The sequence below is a fragment of the Drosophila obscura genome, unplaced genomic scaffold (assembly GCF_018151105.1).
Source record: "Drosophila obscura isolate BZ-5 IFL unplaced genomic scaffold, ASM1815110v1 contig_4, whole genome shotgun sequence".
Lineage (NCBI taxonomy): Eukaryota > Metazoa > Arthropoda > Insecta > Diptera > Drosophilidae > Drosophila > Drosophila obscura.
The window spans coordinates 9670881-9690224 of NW_024542828.1; the positions used below are offsets into that span (position 1 = coordinate 9670881).

The 19344-nt window shown below is 49.9% G+C and overlaps 2 protein-coding genes across 2 annotated transcripts; both read left to right on the plus strand.

Moving 5' to 3' along the window:
• The first annotated feature begins 555 nt into the window (after positions 1-555).
• Positions 556-18105, plus strand: LOC111070039 (flocculation protein FLO11). The gene is made up of 8 exons (XM_041594973.1): positions 556-1274; positions 11832-12916; positions 12957-13254; positions 13389-13811; positions 13922-15503; positions 15655-15751; positions 16736-17298; positions 17369-18105. Exons 2-8 carry the CDS (start codon positions 12431-12433, stop codon positions 17601-17603), a joined length of 3684 nt encoding a protein of 1227 aa, XP_041450907.1. The 5' UTR covers positions 556-1274; positions 11832-12430; the 3' UTR covers positions 17604-18105.
• Positions 18106-18697: 592 nt separating this feature from the next.
• LOC111070078 (FK506-binding protein 2) lies at positions 18698-19259 on the plus strand. The gene is made up of 2 exons (XM_022360382.2): positions 18698-18893; positions 18961-19259. Exons 1-2 carry the CDS (start codon positions 18747-18749, stop codon positions 19228-19230), a joined length of 417 nt encoding a protein of 138 aa, XP_022216074.2. The 5' UTR covers positions 18698-18746; the 3' UTR covers positions 19231-19259.
• Positions 19260-19344: the final 85 nt, after the last annotated feature.

The following is a 19344-nucleotide window of genomic DNA, read 5'->3' on the forward strand; positions in this document are numbered from 1 at the left end:
AAAAATGGGTGGGATATCATTTAGTTTCGAGTAATTCGAGGGGCGTCCATCCCAATCCATGCTTATCGGGCGAGGAACGCCCTTCAAATGTTTCCGTAAAGCAAACATTCCGTTCCGTGCTTATGTCTGTCTGGCGATTTCCGGCCTGTTGGAGGAGGCGTCTCGTCTCGTCTCTCTCAGCTGCAGTCATGCGTTTTGTTTGGCAAACAAACACAAACCTCAGCAGCAGCAGCAGCAGCGGGGGAGAGGCGTAGAAGGAAACTGGAGATGTGTGGAACCTGTTCTGCCTGCCCCCGGCCACAAGTCTGAGATTTGTTGTGGGCGCACAGGTAGCACACACACACAGGTCAGGTTATTGCCTGGCAACACATTCCTAAAGGACTCGTCACAGGAGAGCAGCGATAAGGGACCTGCATTCTGCTTGCAGACATGCGCAGCAATGCTGCTGCTGTCGGCGTCAGCGCCGCCTACTCAGAGCAGCGCCATTCTCTCTGCTGGCTGTGTGCGTGTTGGGGCTCTCTCTTTGCTCCGTGGCAGCGGCAGAGGCACCGCAGCACCAAAGCGTGTTTGGCCATCGAACGAGACGGACGTGTGTGCTCTCTGCTGCTGCTGTCGGGGCTTCGTACATGGATATTTGGTGTGTGTTTTGTTGTTGAATAAATATACAAGTGTTTAGCAGAGACGAGGCACAAACAAAAAATTAAAATTAATGCGAAGTGTGTTCTATTATACGGAAATCGAGTGAAGTGCAGTCCAAGTCCCGTAAAGTGAGAATAAAAAGCCCGCAAAACAAAAGCAAAAAGCAACAGACGACCGGAAAAAGCGCGCGTGTGTGTTTGGCGGGGGCGCAGGAGGAAAGAAATAGGAAAAAGAGTCGCCTGCTGAAAGTGTATGTTATTCCAGTGAAATATGTTAATTAAAATTGCCATTAGTTGCAATTGGATGGCAATTTCCAGCCATTAGCATTAGAAATCGCGCGAGTCACAAGTGTTTAATACCTGCTGAGAGAGTAAATCGGAGAATTGCAAACTAAATAAAACAACAACAAGAACACTCCATCCCATTCTATTGTTGTTGGCAACGCGGAAGTCGCTCCAAAGTTCGAAGTAAATAAAGCCAAAAAAAATAAAGTGTGTTTCAACAACAATAAGCCATTAAACCGTTAACAAAAGTGCTGAAATAGTTCATTTACAATTGGAGCTACCTGCGGCTGCTGCTAAACGGAGTGGGCAGGGGGGAGCACTACTCTCCAGAAGTCTGTAAAAAACATTTTGGTGAGTGAGTCTATCAGAGCCTCTCCTACTCCTACTACTGCCCTCTCTTTCTATCCTACTCTCTGGGCTTGCGGTTGACAATCTGGCAGCTTAAGCCCTCTCTCGGCAGCAAGCAGAGCTCGGCTTTTGGGTGAGAGATCAGCAGCGCGAGAGAGCGCAGCACGGGGGCCAGTGGTCAAACCCGCAAAACGACTTTCAACATCTGTGCTGTTTTAATACCCAGTACCCATACAAAGGGTATATTGTTTAAGTGTACATTTACAATTAAAGCTTGCTAAGTCAGAGCAGGCAGGGGAGGGTTCTGTACCCCGTGCTCCTGTTGCATGTCCCGCGCCCTATCAAACCTTTTGTTGGCAAGAAACAGTCATTTTTAGCATTCAATACACATATGCACAGCCCCTCTGCTGGGTAATACCAATACCGTTCTCTCTTGGATATTTTTTTTTTAATTACTTCTTTTGTTGTTGCTGCTGCTGTTGCTTTTCCTTTCTGCGCTTTGTTATAATTCGGATTCCATTTTTATGCGCGCCAGAAATAAATATAATATCCGTACTAAGTTTTCGCACATGTGTGGAAAGACTGCTAGAGCTGGAGCAATTATTATTAAATATGCCATAATTTTGTCCATTGCGAAACGTGGAACCGAACATATTGCCTGACTGACTGCCTGCTGCCTGCACACATTTTATTTATATTTGAAACCCATGTGGCACGTTCGCTGCAACAGCATTTTGAGCGTTAAAAAACTAAATTAGTTCTCTTTATGGCGCACTTCAATGCCATGGCATTGGTGTTTCCAAAAATAGACAAAAACAAATATGATTTGGAGCTCCTTGGCGCGAAGGATCTCTAGCTAGAATCTCTCTGTGATGACGCCATATTTTCGATCTTGCAATGTGTTGTTAACGTGCTGTCATTCATGCAACAAAGACTCTCGGGGAGTTGCAGTGGAAAACCCCCAGCAAAGGCAGCATCGAAAGCTGCAAGCCAAGGCCGGGCTCGGGCCGGAGTCGCTGCTGCTACTGCCACAGACAACAATTTAATTAGAGGTTACTTAGCATTAGCAGGCAAGAGCCGAAAGGCAGCAACGGCAACAGCAACAATGGCTGCAACTGCAACAAATGCGAGTGGAGGAGAATGCATTATGCAGTATGTGGCGGCGGCGGCGGCGGCGGGGGTTTTTCCAGCATAAATCGCTGGATAATGGGCTGGGTCTTGGGTCTTGGGTCTTGAGGGGCTAAGCTAATAAATAAACGTTTTGAATGCCAAATGAGGCAGAGAGTCAGTCGATGACGAAACGAAAATGATTTTCAGGTAGCGGCGGCAGAGGCGCAGGCGGAGGAGTACGCTGGAATGTTGCCACAGACCACAGAGAATCGAGGAAACCGGTCGGTCGATGGATGGATGGATGGTCTCCTGCTGTCCCATGCCGGTGCCCTATTCGCTTGTCGCTTGCACGAAGAGATCGCTGGCTGTGAGTGAGTCACGTTTCGTGGCCAGAATTTGTGTGTGGAACGACACGACGACTGTTTGGCTGTTTGTCTGTTTGAGTTTCGAGAGACGTGCCTGGGCCTGGCTTTGTGTGTGGCGAATCGGAGAATCGGAGGAGAATCATTGGGTAACATGTCGCTGCAGTGCATAGCAGAGAGTAGAGTATAGTGTGGAGATAATGGAAAGCTTCTTAGAATACCGATTGCCCGAGGGTAAGTCCCCATGCACACGTACCAGTGTTTGGATCTTATCCACAGCTTCCACACAAATCAAATCGTTCTCTAATACGCTGAAAGATGATCTTGATCCGTGCTCAATCACACTTTAATGGGCAAATGGCATCTGGTATCTGGTTGGGATGCGCTCGCTCCACTTTCACACTCTTTCTTCTGCTGCCTCTTGCCCCTAATTGCACACACCTTGATGACTCGCTGACCTGACGACTCCCTCCCCTCCCCTCCACAGCCCACCCCGCCACGATATCTTGTCATTAGGGTAAAGCTGCAGTCCGTCCACCGGTGGGGTAGGGGCGCACATACTACTAACATAAATACTTGATGCATGCCTCGCCTCGCCTCTCTTCTTCACAAAGAATCGAGTGGCAGGGCAAAGAGAGCTTCCAACAACAGTGCTTGCCCCCTGCGGCATCACCTGAGACCTGACCTATGAGCTTTTTTTTCCGTCGGTCTGTCTGTCTGTTCGTCTCTCTGCCATTTGCTTTGCTTTTGTCTTTGGTTTCGCATTCGCTGCTCTCCGTTCTTGGCTTTTGCTTTTGCTTTGTGTTTTCTGGTTGCTGCCTCTCGTCTTTCATCGCTTCATCGCTTATCTTGTGGTTCGATTCTGTGCGCTGTGCTTACTTTTTGGTGCTTTTTATTTTCTTTTCTTTCTTTTCGTTTGAAATCTTTTTCTTAGTAATCCACAGAAGTAAACAGTAAAAGATGAGAGGGGAGAGAGCACCAGCTACGCTACCTTACCCCTCCCACAGCTAAAGCAGCGTTTCTTCCGTTCGATTCCATTCCATTCCGTTCCATTAGAGCTACAGTGGTGTCCCTCCCACTTGCTGCTCTCTCCTTTTTCATTCCGTTTCTGTTCTCTCCCTTGGACTTAATTTAATTAAATCTTTAATTTAGTTTTAGTCACAGGTGTCGAGTGTCCACTGGCCTGCACTTGCCTCAACTTTTGTGGCATCTCCAGGAAGTTGCATTCCTTATCTGCAAATCCCAGGCAGGTGCGGCGGAGGGAACTTTTGCCTGCAGTCAAAGCTTTTCCCATTGTAATATTAATTCCATTCTAGAAACGACACTTGCCACTTGCAACAACAGCAACAACAGCAACAGCAACAAATAACAAGCAAACAATCGCCAGGCAGGCAGACACTTGGGCGGGGGCACTGATTGGACGTAATTGAATTAAGACCAGCATTTGCCCAGCGCAGTTACATCTTGGGGTTCGTCTCTGGTTGGGCCAGGGGAGGGTTAAATGTGTGTGTGTGTGTGTGTGTATGTGTGTGCAGGAAGTCAACCTCGTTTTGGGTTCATGCAGAGCAGATCTCTCTCTCCCTCTCTCTCTCTCTCTGTGCGTCGCCCTGAAGGCAGCCTCTGAACTAGTTTTCGCCGCTTGAAAGCCATTTGGCTGCATTCAAAATTCTGTATTTGGTTTCTTATGCCACACAGATGTTGTCTTGCCACAAACGAGAGCCACCACATGCAATACGAATGTTTGCACCTTATGCATTCCCAATGTGTTTTGCCTTTTGTTTACCTTTCGCATGGCCCGGGGTCGTACGAGTTATTTGTTGCAGTTGCCTCTTGCCTCCATTTGTTTACACTGCCTCCGAGCTGCCACAGTGTGCCACAGATACCTACTTGTACTTCTGCTTGTGCTCGAAGCAAAGTGAGTGCCATATTTCATCATCATTCGAAGGGGGGCGGGCGACAGAGACTGACTCTTGCATCGCTTGCTGCAATTTGCATACAGATACGAGGGCTCCGCTTCGTATTTATTTATTGTTGTATTTTCTTTAATTTGGCAAATGAACTCGAGATTTCTATTGCGCTTTGGCCACTCCCCCCTACCAACCCACCAGCCCACCAGCCCACCAGCACACCACCCCACCATCCCACCAGCCCACCAGCCCACAGCGCGTGCAAAGTTCTCGTCTCGAGTGAAAAACCCGTTTCTAGTGCCTCAAAACCTGCTCTCCGGGGGCATTCCCCGCACGGCTTACGCTTTGTTTTACAATATGCAAATTGATTTATATGAATTCGATTATCTGGACACTCCAGACACACAAATAAACCCCCCACTATACACGGCTAATGGATGGGGGATGGGGGGAAAAAGAAGGAGCGAGGAGCGGAGTCCCTGGGCTGGCAGTTAGCGTGGAAGTGTTAATCAATCAACTCCACAGAGCCACAGACCTTGAACCCTTGAGCGGAGACTCCCAGCTCCATCCTCATCTGCAATTAGCACTCGTCATGGGATGCCTGATGGCAGATGGCAGATTCGCATGAGGAGCAGAGAAGAGAAGAGCGGAGAAGCGGAGCGGCAGAAGACTTGACCCACAAAAATAAAAATGAAAAAACTAATTTCCGATAAGTCACTCTCTCTCTCTCTCTCTCTGGGAGGTGGAAGAGAAGAGTGGGCATAGAGGTAGATGGGAAAGAGAAGGGGTAGCGGGGGCACAGTTGTAGATGGAGAATGGCGAATGGAGATGGGGGAAAGTGCCATTTGTTGTGCGGCTAATTTGTGAAAAGTAATAATTATGAATGCCGGAAAGAAAAAGTGCCAAACAACAAAAACAACAACAAAAAAAAACGAATATATCGGATGGGAGCGTGGGAGAAATCTCCCCCGAGAGAGTGAGAGGGAAAGATCTTTCGATTGAAAGTCGCCGAGTGGGCGCATTATATAACGATCTGTGCCTTGAAGGCGGCAACGCCCACTAGTGACAGCGACGGGGAGAGAGAGAGCGAGAGAGGGAGAGACTGAGAGCCACTCAATCAGTGACACTCTCCCAAGCGAATGGAGCGTGGAGCGTGGAGCAGCAACCCGTTTAGTGCTAGAAGCAGCAGCAGCAACAGCAGCAGAGGAAGGGAAAACTTGTCTCGAAAAACGATCTGCCACTGTGAAAATTGGAAATGTATCTGTGAGATACTCCGCTCAGTTGCTGCTGCTGTTGCTGCTAGAGCGAAAAGTAAAAGTGCTTTGGTTGCACCCACTTTTGCTTTCTTTTGAGCTCCATTGAGCAGCTGGAGGTGCTGAGGGGGCAGTGGCAGTGGCAGGTGTCGTTGCGGTGTAGTTCTGCTGCAGAGATCGCTTAGCTTGCGCAAAAACTGCGCCGTTGCTGCTGCTGCTGCTGCTGCTGCCACTGCCACTGCTGCTGCAACATTTGCATTGTGCCAACCGTTCAGCTGCCTGCCTGCTTTGCCCTTTTTGCCCATGTGTGGGTTTCATACGTAACTGCAAGAGAAGAAGTTGGATCCATCCATACCCCCGCACAAGCCCCAAAACAATGAACTCCACGACACCATGAGTCATGTCTGTCTAATGCATTACCAAAGCCCCCCATCCCCCTCCCAACTGGCGTGCGAGGGGCATGCGTGAAATGTTAACTCATCTGCTGGTCTCCGTCCGCCTGCCCTGCCCTGCCCTGCCTGCCTGGTGATGGAGTAACCTCAATTCGGTTCACTTTGCGGCTGCGCTGTTGCTGTGGCTGTAACTCTAGCGCCTCGTACCTCTGGCCCCCTGCCCCCTGTGCCCGCCCGCAATTAACAAAAAAACGAACAAAAAGACAACAAAACAACCAGCCAAACAGCCAAACAGCCAAACTAGTACACGTTACAGCCAGCAATAGCCAGCAATGGCCAACACACAGCCATGGATCGTGGAATTACCTTGCTCTTTTTTTTGTTTCGGCCACATTCAGAGCCACGTCCGGCGACAGTAGCCAGCCAGCCAGCCAGCCAGCCAGCCAGCCAGGCAGCTCCCCAATTTGTCGAACGAACGCTGAAACGTTGCTGCTCTTTTCGGTTAATTTTTCGTGACATTCAAATCGTTCAATTTTGATGGCGAAAGGGCAGGCCGCAGACAGAGCAGCGAGGAATTTCCCCAAATGGATTTACCATGCTCCAGATTTGTCTGCTCCTGCACCCCCCACCTGCCGCTGCCTCAAGCAATCAAATCGAGCCATAGAAATGGAAACGAATTGGAGAGAGACACATCCATAAACCGCTTACCGCTTACTCGCTTATTTCTTATTGCTTATTGCTCTTACCCCGCCTATCCAACGCCCGAGATCGCGATTGCAATTTTCTCCAACAAAGGAGCACAAATTAAAAGTAAACCAAGCAAATTTGTCAGCTCCGAGACATGCTGGGGTTGGGTCTGGGGCTGGCTGTTGGGGCTGTGGCACGCTCAAAGCTGACAAATTTCACAACTGCAGGGAAACGAATTGAGGCACAAAGCGCGACCCAAAAAGGGGGCGCACACAGACACACACACAGAGACAGAATGGGAGCATAAAATATGGCCACAACATTAGATGGGGATAACTATCTGTCCATTTGCATCTGCTACAACAACATGTGCCGTGTGTCGTGTGGCATTCACTGCCTGCCTGCTTGCCTGCCTGCCTGCCTCCTCCTTAATTGTTCGTTCAATTGCATTAGCCAGGCAGCAATTATGCAGCACAAGTCTGCTGCATAGCCTAAGGTATCTGCCCTGCAGGTAATTGCAGGCAGTTAAGCGACGGAGACAACGCACACAAATTGTTTGGCCAGTTGGTGGATTTATTTGGGCTAACTTGCGGGTTGCGTGGCCAGGACTGCTATCTGGACATACATATCTGAACGATTTATGAGCGCGGAATCTAATGACCACCAGCCTAGGGGGTGTGGGATGGGAGTGGGTGGCTCTTTGGGGTGGCAGCTAAGAAGGGGAAGGCAGGCAGGGCAGCAGTTGAAACAGCAAAGAAAGAGCCAAAATGATGTTTTATTTTCCCACAGAAAATTAATGAAGCCAAAAACTACTTTTGGGATTTCATTAGGCAACATCCAGCGGAATATCAACATGTACATACATACATACGGAGGGGCTGCTGCTGCTGCTGCTGCTGCTGTTCGGTTCAATAAACGCCAAAAGCAATGGCCCCAGCAAGGTCAGCAATCGATGAATGATGATGAATCTGTAAATGTATCTGTATCTGTAGCTGCGGCATTTGGCAGTGTTTTCAAGTGGTACGCAACAGCCATAGCCGCTGAATGTAGTTTCCGATTGATTAATTTTTGGGACTTCAAACTGCTGACTGAACTTCGATTTTGAGCTGGAAATTTCGATTTCTTTTGCGATCCGATCCGATCCGATCCGCTGCCGCAGCACCGAAAGTTCAGCTGCGGGGCAAAGTAACGGATCTTAAATCGATTTTTGGCCCAAAAGAAATGAAAGAAATTTGTATAAATATTTGTGGATGGGCAGTACATAAGAAACACACACACATGAACATGATATAAGCAACCGCCACCCAACAAAAGGCCTTCGATGGCAGGGAATTTCAAATCACAAAAGAATTTCGAATGGAGTGGAGTGGAGTGCAGGGAGAGATCAGTGAAAGGAGGAGCATGGCAGGGGGGCGGAGGGAGGCTGTATGTGCCATAAATAGAAAAATAATGAAGATCAAATTCGCAACTGCCATTCGGCTGGCACTTCATGGAGTTGGTGGGATGGGTCTTCATTTATAGAGAGAAGAGGAGAGGCGAGCAGGCAGACAGTTTATGTGTGTGTCTCTTGCGGTAAATCACACACAAAAACGGAGTGCCACAAGCAGAGGCAGTGGCAGGCGTCTCGTGTCTTTGCTCTTCCACTTGGTTGATTCTGGAGCACCACAAGAGCCGCTTGCTATTTATTATTGATAAGCATCTCATCAGCTGCTGCTACTCCTCCTCCAAGTACTCTTCCCCTGGCACTGTGTACGCAACGTAGCGCGAATCTCCAACATCCCAGAAGAGACTTCCAATTAGAATTCTCTGAAATTCCATTGCTGGTAATCTGCTGGCAAGCTGCGTGTGTAATCCACAGATTTGGGTTAAGTTGGAATCGGAATTGGCTTTTAATTGGGGGTGGGGGGAGAGGAGACACACCCCCTCATCTGATGAGGGTCCAGCATCTTTTCACTCATCCATCAAACGAGGAGAGGTGAACGCCCCCCGCCACTGTGCAGATTACTGTGATTATCACAGAACCATTAAGCTGCCCCACAGCTACGCCCATCTGCCGTTTGCAGGCCACTTTTTGCGGCAATTGCACGGCAAGTGCAAATCATAATTGCAAATCGAATTCGAAGCGAGGCTCTCCGCTCCGCTCCGCTTGCAACTTTATTGGGCCGCAGCAACTGGTTCAACATTCTGATGCCGATCTGCCATAATCCTCGGCGATTCCCAGCAGACGATCATCGACTCGTCATCGTCATCGTCATCATTCTTTGGGGGTCTTTGCTAAGCGCCCATTCAACAGAGCAACAGACCAACAGACCATTCCATTCTCCGTTCTGCATTCTCCATTCTCCATTCTGAGCCATTCGTTCATCCTCAGTGCGTGCTGCTGAAGCGGAAATGATTCTACTGCTCTGCAGCCACAACTCTGCTGCCACACTGCCCCTCAGCAGCCTATTGCCTGGTTTCTACACCGCCTGCATCTTCTCCCATTAGCCCCACCCCTCCCTTTGCATGGCTATGAAATGTTGCACTTGCCATGGCTGCCTCTCTCTCTCTCTCTCCATCTCTGAGGAGAGTCACGTTTCCAGCCCCAAACCCACAGCACAACCTGCGGGCACTACTGCGGGCTTCATTTGGGTTAAGTGGAGGGTTCAGCTTATCCAAGGTGCTCCCCAACCCTCCCCTGCCGCTGGCTGTAGCACACGATATTGGTTACGAGTTTCCCGTCTGCAGTTTTTTTCATTAATGGCAGAAGCACAGGTGTGGAGGAGAACCTCTTCACTCCTCCAATATCAATGTAAATTAATATTTATTATTAATAATTTATATTTACATCTATATTTATGATCTATGATTTAAATTAATATTAATTATTTAATTTAACTTTTTATTTAATTTAAATATTCCATAGCATACTTTTTGGGATCGCAAATCTCTTGGTGCCCACTTCATTGCCTACTTTTCAGGGTGTCTCAGCTGTAGCATGTAGAAATGCATGTATAATTGACATTTCTGTGACATGTAGAGCATTCGGACCCATAGATATTCCTGATCTGTCCATGGGCATGAAAGGGCCATGCCCTTGAACGGTTAAACTCAAAACTTAAAGCTTCTCAATCGATTGGCATTCATTTTAGCAAAATATCATAGGGAAAAGACGCGGAAAAGCTGCGATATTTTTTAATTTGATGCTGACTGCTCTGCTGCAGGGGGTAGCTGGGGGCGGTAGTCTGCAGCACATGTTCTGACGCTTATGCTCATTCCGCAGCCGCATCTGCTTCAGTGGTGGTCGAGGGGCAATAATTATTATGGCACAATTTATGACTTACTTCTGGCCTCCACCTGACAACGATTTACCTTTAACGTTTTGCCTCTTATCAGCAGCAGCAGCAGAAGCAGCGGCAGCAACGTTGACATTCAAAAAAAAAAAAAAAAAAGAATTACAAAATATTTTACTTGCTGCGTTGATTTTGCCCTCCACTCCAACCCGCTCTGCCCCCCGCTCTGTTCTTCTCTGCTTTGCTCCTTTTGTGTGCTCTGTTTTGTTGCTTAAACAAATCTTATCAGTGGCACGCACACACACACACACACACAGAGAGTATTGTCTGGTATATTTATCAGAATTTATTAGTCACCTGAACGCGAAGAACCTGAGCGCTAAGATTCTGTTCATATTTCTGGCCCCAAACGAAAACTTCATTGAGCAAAAATAACCCCCTGCCGCCCCTAGGGATGGAGGCGCCACACCTGCACCGGCCCAGCCCCCACACACTCCTCCCTGACACCCAAAAAGGGAAATGTCATTAATGGCAGGCAGGAGGGCGGGCAGGCAGGCAGGCAGCAACCACCAAAACGGGAGGCTTTTAGCGTTAATTGCCATCATGGGGCTGGAAGAAGGTGCCACAAGGGAGCGAGGGGAGGGTTGGGTGGTTGGGTGGAGGGGCTTGCATGCATTATTGACATGGCATCGGGCGAATCGGTAGATAACAACTCAGCAACTCAGCAACTCAACCCCACCAACAGCCCAGATAACCATGGTGAATGGACGGGAGTCCCACTCCCACTCCCACTGCCACACACCCTGCCACACACCTCCCACTCGTATGTACATGCCCGCACCTATTTATATTCGGTGTATTTTTGTGTGTGTGCTCGTGGCATAATAGTTATTATTGGGAGTCGCTCTGTGGCGGCCATGGTGCAGTACAATGCCAAATGCCATGAACTGAGCCCCGCAGTTGAATGAACCCCAACACGGCGCTGCGCTGCGCTTCGTCGTTCCCCTCCCCTGACATCGATGTGGTGGGGGCCATGGCATCGCCTCTCCGCTGTGGGCGGGCGAAAACACTCTGACACGCCGTTACTCTGATATATTTTTGACACTCGAGTGGAATGAACTTTTGCTTGGGCTCCGCTTCAATGAAGTTTATGCGGTGGGCGGCGGGCGAGAAGAGCCACAGCCTGCAACTTCAGAATCTATATTTGAACGTCATTGAGTCTATATATAATCACCTCCCCCTCTGGAACAATCTGAACCAATACTCGACCTTGAACTTGATGGAGGGAGGGGTGCAGCCCGAGCCGCTGAGGGGAATGTCAACGAACGTGTCTCAATGCGACAATAATTACAGACACAGAAACAGAAACAGAAAACAGATACGGAAACCCATCGCCCATTATAGAAAGGGAAACTTTCCTGCCACATGGGAAATAATTCAACGTAGGAATGGAATATATGGGGAATATACATATATATAGCAATATATGGGAATCGATATCCATCGATATTCCATGTAGATTCCATTTCACACAAATAAACTAAATAGAATTCGCTCTTTGCTCTCTTTTCTTGCAGGTTGCACAACATGGCAGCGAGGAAAACCCCAAGGAATGGCAATGAAAATGGACTTTTAAGCCACTGAACTCACAACACAGAAAGAGAAACAGAAAGAGCGCGTTTAAGGGCCCAAATTAGAATTGTTCACTTGACCCACAGACACAGACAGACAGACACGACAGAAGGGGCCAAGCAACAGCGCGAGTGAGAGTGCAACAGAGACAGAGCTAGAGACAGAGACAAAATGCGTGCGGGCCGTTGGCTAAACGATGGCTTAGTGCTGGTCGCCGTCTTGCTTTTGGCCGTAACGCAGGCACGTTTCATTGCGAAAAGAGAAACGCCTGGCGGGTGGCATAGAGGCGACCACTGCGACTGCCAATATTTCGATTGGCAGTGCCACAGCTGCTTCCCGTGACCCTGACATTGTTAGCGAGGAAGCAACAGCAGCAGCAGCAGCGGCGCCAGAGACACAAGCTGTGGAGGCGCTGAAGCATGAAGAAGAACCTCCAGCCAAGGAAAATCCTGCCGCAACAACAGAAGGCACAGAGGAAGGAGCAGCAGCAGCGGCAGCAGAAGCAGTCGCTAATGCCAGTCGATCCACGGAGCATGGACGGGCCATGCAGTTGGCATCCAGCACAGAAGCACAGCCGCCCCCTTCGGTGACGCCCATGAAGCTGCGAGCACTGGCCAAGAGCACGACGCCACTGCCCTTCGCCTCCAACGAGAATGCCATTGAAGAGTCCACTTCGACGATCCGCCAAATGCCGGAGAAGCGAGCAAAATTCATCAGCGAAAACTCCACCAATGCGCAGCAGCTGCTGCTGCCCAACACGGCGGAGGTGTGGAGTCTGGCGGGCATGAAGTCGGTGCCAAAGAGTCCTACGCTAGCCCTGGACATCGCTACTCCCAGCCCAGAGCATGCCACAGCCAGAGCCACAGCCACGGAGAATTCAACAACGATATTTGTTGCACCCTTTCTGCACGCAAACAGCTCGGCTGCAGAGCTCACCAACGACATCGAGGAGCCGCCACAGAACCAAACGGAGCTGCACCAGGAGAAGAATCTGCTGGACTGGCAGCAGATTGCACTGATGCAAGCCCCAGCCCCAGCTGCAGCCCCAGCTCCAGCCGCAACGCAAGCAGCCGAGAATCGAACCAGAATTTGCAGTCAGCACCACACTGGACGCCACCGAAGAGGCCATGCAGGGCACCACAGAGTCCTTGGAGGAGTCGTCTGCGACTCCTGAGAAAAAGGAGACGACGACAGTGGCTGCTGGAGGGGGCGGGGGAGGACTCAATCTGACAACGTCAGCAGCGCCTGCTCGTGTCATGGAAACCACAACTGTGGCCAGGGAATCCATGGAGCAGGAGGTGAGGTGCTCACATCCACTGCCAGGGCGCAGACCTCAACCAGTGTCCGTTCAGCGGAGCTTGAGGCAGAGTCAACAACCGAAGCGAACTTAAGACAGGAACAGAAGACAGAAGCCCCTGCAACAGTCGCCGCCATTCCGAAGACAACAGCAGGAGAGCCAGGGGAAGAACTGGAGCTAACAACAGCTGCAATGGCAATTGCAGCTGCAGCTGCCACTGCAGCAACAACAGAGTCGTCAGCCGTTCAACATGTGTCACCTGTGGGGGCGGCAGATCCACAGCCAGATCCACAGCCAGATCCAGATCCAGAGATGACTACGACTGCAATAACGAGCAGCATCGATGGGGTTTTAAGTGCTCGGAACGAAGCCAATTCCAGCCCCAGTCCCAGCCCCAACACAACTGAAATGGCAATGAAAGCAGCGAACGAAAGCGACGACGTCATCAATGTGGTCTCCCCAGGCGCCCCCCAGTCAGAGAGGCCTCCAGAGAGGGAGCAGCAGCAACAGCAACAGCAGCAAGCGACGAACCCCACGACAACGGCAGTTAGTATTCGAGCGACTGTCGAGGAGAGCGCAAGCACAGCAACAACGGCGACGGCGACGGTGCCGCAGCAGTCAAAGTTAAGTGAACAGAAAACCGAAATTGTTATTGCCACAACAACAACAACAACAGAAGCGGCAGCAACAACAACTACGAGTACGAGTACAACAACATTGGCAACAACAACAGCACAGCAGCAGCAGCAGCAGCAGCTGAGGAGGCAACAACTGAGGGGGCAACAACTGAGGGGGCAACGCCAACGCAAAACCCAACGGAAATTGTCCAAATTAGCAATGAAGTGAACTTAGAAACGGCCACAGTGCCAGCTCCTCCAGCTCCAGCGGGAGCAACAGCAGAGCCAGTGAGCAAATCAAAGGAGGAGCAGAAGGAGGAGAAGGAGAAGGAGGAGGCCACTGGAACGACTGATGACAGCAGTGCCAGAATTAAAACGAAAACCGATACGAGTGGGAACAACTTTGTGAATAATAGTGTGGCCCAAAGCATAACAGAGGCGGCCACAGAGGCAGACGCTGCCACCTCCAGCTCCAGCTCTAGACCTGCCACAGCTAGCAGGCAGCCGGAGGTTAAAGAGGACAGCACACAGGCTACACCGCTGTTCAGTGACCTCGGCACGAAGCAGGAAAATAACGAACACGAATCGTCGCTGGAAACGAATAACATTGGGGAGGCAGCAGAGGAAGCGACGGCGGCCACAACCACAAGCCAGGGACTGGCAACAGCAACAGCAACAACAGCAACAACAGCAGCAGCAGGGCCAGCAGCAGGGCCAGAAGCTCCTGCCCTAAATGCTTTGGACGAGAGGGAAACAGGAAAAACAGCAACAGGTGCAAAGGGACCGCCACTGTCGTCGTCCTCTGCGTCATCGGATGAGCATTACGATGAGGAGAACGACACGGGCAAAGGCCAACAACAGGTGGATGAAGTGCATGGAAAACAAGTTATTATTGAGGAGCAGCAGCCACAGCCAAAGCAAACGTTAGCCAAAAATATGGCAGGAAACGGCACAAGCAGCACAACAGAAGAAGCAGCCACCAGGAGCAGCAGCAGCAGCAGCAGCACAACGGCAAAAACAACGACTGAAATGCAACCTCCACTGATATCCCTGCTGGATGATACCACAACAATATCAACAACCAAAACCACGACTCTCCCCACGCCAACAGAAGTCAGCAGCAGCAGCAGCAGCAGCAGCATGCTGCCAGAGAACACAACCCTGGCCTATGCTCCACCGGGCGCCAGCAGCAGCAGCACCACCGAAGACTCTTTTCTGCCTTCGATCCTGCCCAGTGAACCAGCAGCCACTGCTCCTCCGCCCATCATTATGGCTGCGTTTCCCAACGATCTGCCAGCCCAGGGCGGTGGCACGGACGTCAACGTGATCATTGCCATCACAGTGAGCGTCATTGGGGTGGTGGCCCTGATACTGCTGGTGGCGTTCCTCTACCTGATGCGGAAGCGTCAGAAGCAGATGTCCTATGGCCAGCGGTGTCGGCCCGTCAGCCTCGATGCCTACTCCCTGGACAATGTCTCGGTGCTGGGCAGTGTGCGGCGCAAGGGCAGGGATTTGCGCGCCTCGAAGCGCACCTACGGGAACGCGGCCTTCGACGATCCCTCGCTGCGGCACAACCTGCTGTCCGCCGCGGAGCTGGGCAGGTTTGTGGAGCGACGTTCCAGCATATTCGAGGAATTCAGGGATGTGCCGCAGATCATAGCACGGGCGGACGAGGTGCCAGCGGGCTGTGAGGATAGGAATCGGTGAGTACCCAACAAAGTTCATAATTAATTGACTTTGGCTTCGGTTCCCATCATTGTTGGATTAATTACTGATCTGACATATCTTTTCCATACATATAATACATATAAACTCGAAATGGGTGACTCAACTGGGCAACTGTTCGCACCGCAGCTACGCCAACGTGATTCCGCTTCCTGAGACGCGTGTGGTGCTTCAGCGTCGCAGCGATGATGACAAAACGGAATACATTAATGCCAATTATGTGCGGGTAAGTAACGCAACACACAAAGCGAAGGCGTCGCCAAAACAATCAGCTCGCGAGTGGGGGGGAGCAGGCCATGCCCTTTCTTCCACACACAACACACATGAGGCTGGGGCTGAAGTTGGGGTTGGGTGGGTGGCTTGTCATCTTGCAATGTTTCTGCTACGCTACGGGAACGAGCCTTGCATGACGAGTGCCTCGGATGCCTCTGACTCTCGCGGAGGGCCTATTAAACATGGCGCCACCCACCCCACCCCCCAATAATTACACGCCTCATGAGACTGCAGCGAGAGACCTGGCCATGACTGTGAAATATTCGTAGATTTAGCAGCCAAGCAGCCAGGCAAGCAAGCCAGCAAGTCTTTCTTTTGTTGCAAGAGGCCACCACTCCAGTCTGCCGCTCTGCCGCTTTGCCACTCTGGGTGCAAGCAAATAGGCTTTGGCTCTGGCTTGGGCTTTGGCTTGGGCTCTGTGCTTGGGCTCTGGCTTGGGCTTTGGCTTGGGCTCTGGCTTGGGCTCTGGCTTGGGCTTTGAAGCGAAAGGTAATGATCATGAGCGATAATTGCAAGAAAAGAAGCGAAAGTTGTGCCAGCGAAGTGTACAGTAAAATGCCCTTACATCACGAAACCTCGAGGCTCGAAGCTCGAAGCTCTCAGCCGTTGAGGGCAGGACACACACCACACTTAGATGCTGCTGTCCAAGGGGGAGTGAATTGAATTGCTCTTGGGAATCGCTTTTTAATCGCACTCACGCGCGACCAGCTGAAGTGCAATGAGGCGACACCTAATGCACCTGGCAATGGCCACAGTCGAGATTTATATGGCCAGCCAGTCGGCGGCAGTTGTGCGATTTTATAGCCGCCTTTTATCAGAAATGCGCGAGCACAGCAGCTGCTAGCTGCTTGTGTGTGTGTGTGTGTGAGGTGGAGTAGTAGGGGGAATACGTTTTAATCAATGGTTATGTCATTTCACCCCCTTCTACACCACACAGGGCCCACGAGACGCACCCAACTACTACATAGCCTGCCAGGCACCCATGGAGAGCACAACGAGCGACTTTTGGCGCATGATCTGGGAGCAGCAGTCGCGTGTGATCATCCAGGCCACGGATCTCAGCGAGAACGGCATCGAAAAGTGTGCCGAGTATCTGCCGCCCTCGGCCACGCTGGACAATCACAGCAGCTATGGCGACTACCAGGTGACGCTCAAGAACCGCGAGGTCAAGGACAAGTATGCCATTTCCACGCTCATGCTGAAGCGTGTCGATGGCGAGGAGTGCCGCGAGCTGACGCACTACTGGTACAAGTGGCCAGAGGCGGGCGTGCCCGCCGAGGAGGCGCCCATCATTGCCATGCTGCTGGAGGCGCGCTCCTCCCTCAAGTCGTATTGCCTGGAGCAGCAGGCCAGCGATCTGAAGGAGAAATCCTCAACGGTGGAGTCATCGGTGGATGCGGAGGCAGCTGCATCGGCAGCCAAGGCGGAGCAGATTAATGGCAATGTGGGCAACAGCAGGGGCAACAGCGGCACAGGCACAGGCACACGCAGCCAGCAGGGGTAAGTGTGGGATGTGGCGTCTTGCATGGCTTGTTAATTGTTTCGTTTCTTTGTCCCATCCCCCCTTTAGACCGCTAACCGTTCATTGTTCTCCAGGTACGGGACGTACCGGCACCATCATCGCCTCGGACATGGCCATTCGCAGCCTGGAGACGCCCAAGCGGTCCGTGGACATACCACAGCTGGTGTACTATGTGCGACGGGGACGTGCCAGCGCCGTTCAGACCAAGGAGCAGTATGAATTTATCTACAAGGTGGCCAACATGTACGCCACAAAGATCACAAATTTATCCAATGATAATTGAGGAGCAAAACACAACTTTATCTATAGAGTATATATATATATACATATATGTATGCAGAAATATGATTCTAGTTTAGTATTACTCTCGTATCTATCGTATCGTATCTACCGTATCGTACGTTGAATGTTTTTGCACCTGATTTATCGTCGTCGTAGCTATTTTGTCGGGCTTTGAATATCATTTCAAAAAAAAATGTATGTATTCCTTTATTATTGTGATATAATCGTACATTTTCGTATATCTCTTGATAATCTGTTGCATATTTATAATGTACATTTTGTTTGTTTTTGCACTGGATCGTGTGTATGTGTATATGCGATGCAGGCAAATTTGTAATTGGAATTTTTCCATATTTTATTTGTAGAAAGTCATTATGTAATCAATCTATTGTATGTATCTATTTTAAACGAGCTTTAATGTACATAAGTTATAACTTAAGTAAGCGAAAACCTGTATTGAACACTCATATTATTGCGAAATACAAAGAAAAAGAACCAATCGATCGAAGCATCAAAATCTTTTAAATGTGCGCGGGCCTTTTCGGTTCAACGGTTCAAAGCGAATCGGTAATGAAACCGATAGAAAAATATCATGGTGGCAGCCCGAAACTACGAATTGCACGAGTCTGGCAGCGCCACAAAAACGACGTCACATTCGTTTTATGTTTTTTTTGTTTGAACCTTATGTAAACAATCCAATAAAAAATAGTACTGAAAACTAGCCAAATCCTGAAAAAAACTCATTGAGAAATTGGATAACATTATTTGGTTAGGGCTGAGAGGGCCAACTAGCTAGTAATATTAAACGGAATACCAAATTCGAGGAATATCTACGTTGAATATTTTGAAAAAAACAATCGATACTATCGTAATAGTATCGGGCTCAAATAATTATTAAAAAACCATTGAAACCTTTTAAGAACTTGTCTACTGTAAAAATTAGATGCCACCTGTCTATTTTCTTACAAATTTGTCTTCGTATTTTAAAGCAGCCAATCCAAACATATCAAAAGCGCAACGACTGTAGCTCGATACTATCATGATAGTCGCAAAACCCGCGATAGTAGAAGCTAGCAGTAAAATATCGATACTATCGATAGTGCCCCCGGTTGACACCTCTACAACTCGAATTGATTTTTTAAAGATGAAATTAGCTTATTTTGTGTTGTTCGCTTTTCTGGCCACAGCAGTGGCCAACGATTCGGCCAAGGTGAAAATCGGCATCAAGAAGCGCGTCGAGAATTGCACCAGAAAGGCCAAAAGTGGCGATCTGGTCCAGGTGCACTACAAGGTAGGAACAAGCATCGCATCTTGCTTGTCGGCCGGCTTGATCTAACCCATAAAATGTCTGCATTTAGGGTTCGCTGCAGGATGGCACAGAGTTCGACAGCAGCTACACCCGCTCCACTCCATTTTCGTTTACACTGGGTGCCCGGCAAGTGATCAAGGGCTGGGACCAAGGACTGTTGGGCATGTGCGAGAGTGAGAAGCGCACGTTGACCATTCCCCCCGAGCTGGGCTATGGAGCAAGTGGTGCCGGTGGCGGAAAGATACCGCCAAACTCCGTGCTGGTCTTCGATGTGGAAATGGTCAAGATAGAGCCACGTGGCGGATCTGAAGAGTTGTAGAATAAATGCCATGGGTGCAGCCAAAGAGACATCTTTCTCGTTTCAATGGGATGTGGGTACATGCCTGCTGCTTGTCGGCTGCCAATCGATGGGCAGGACTCTCCCCGATCCCCC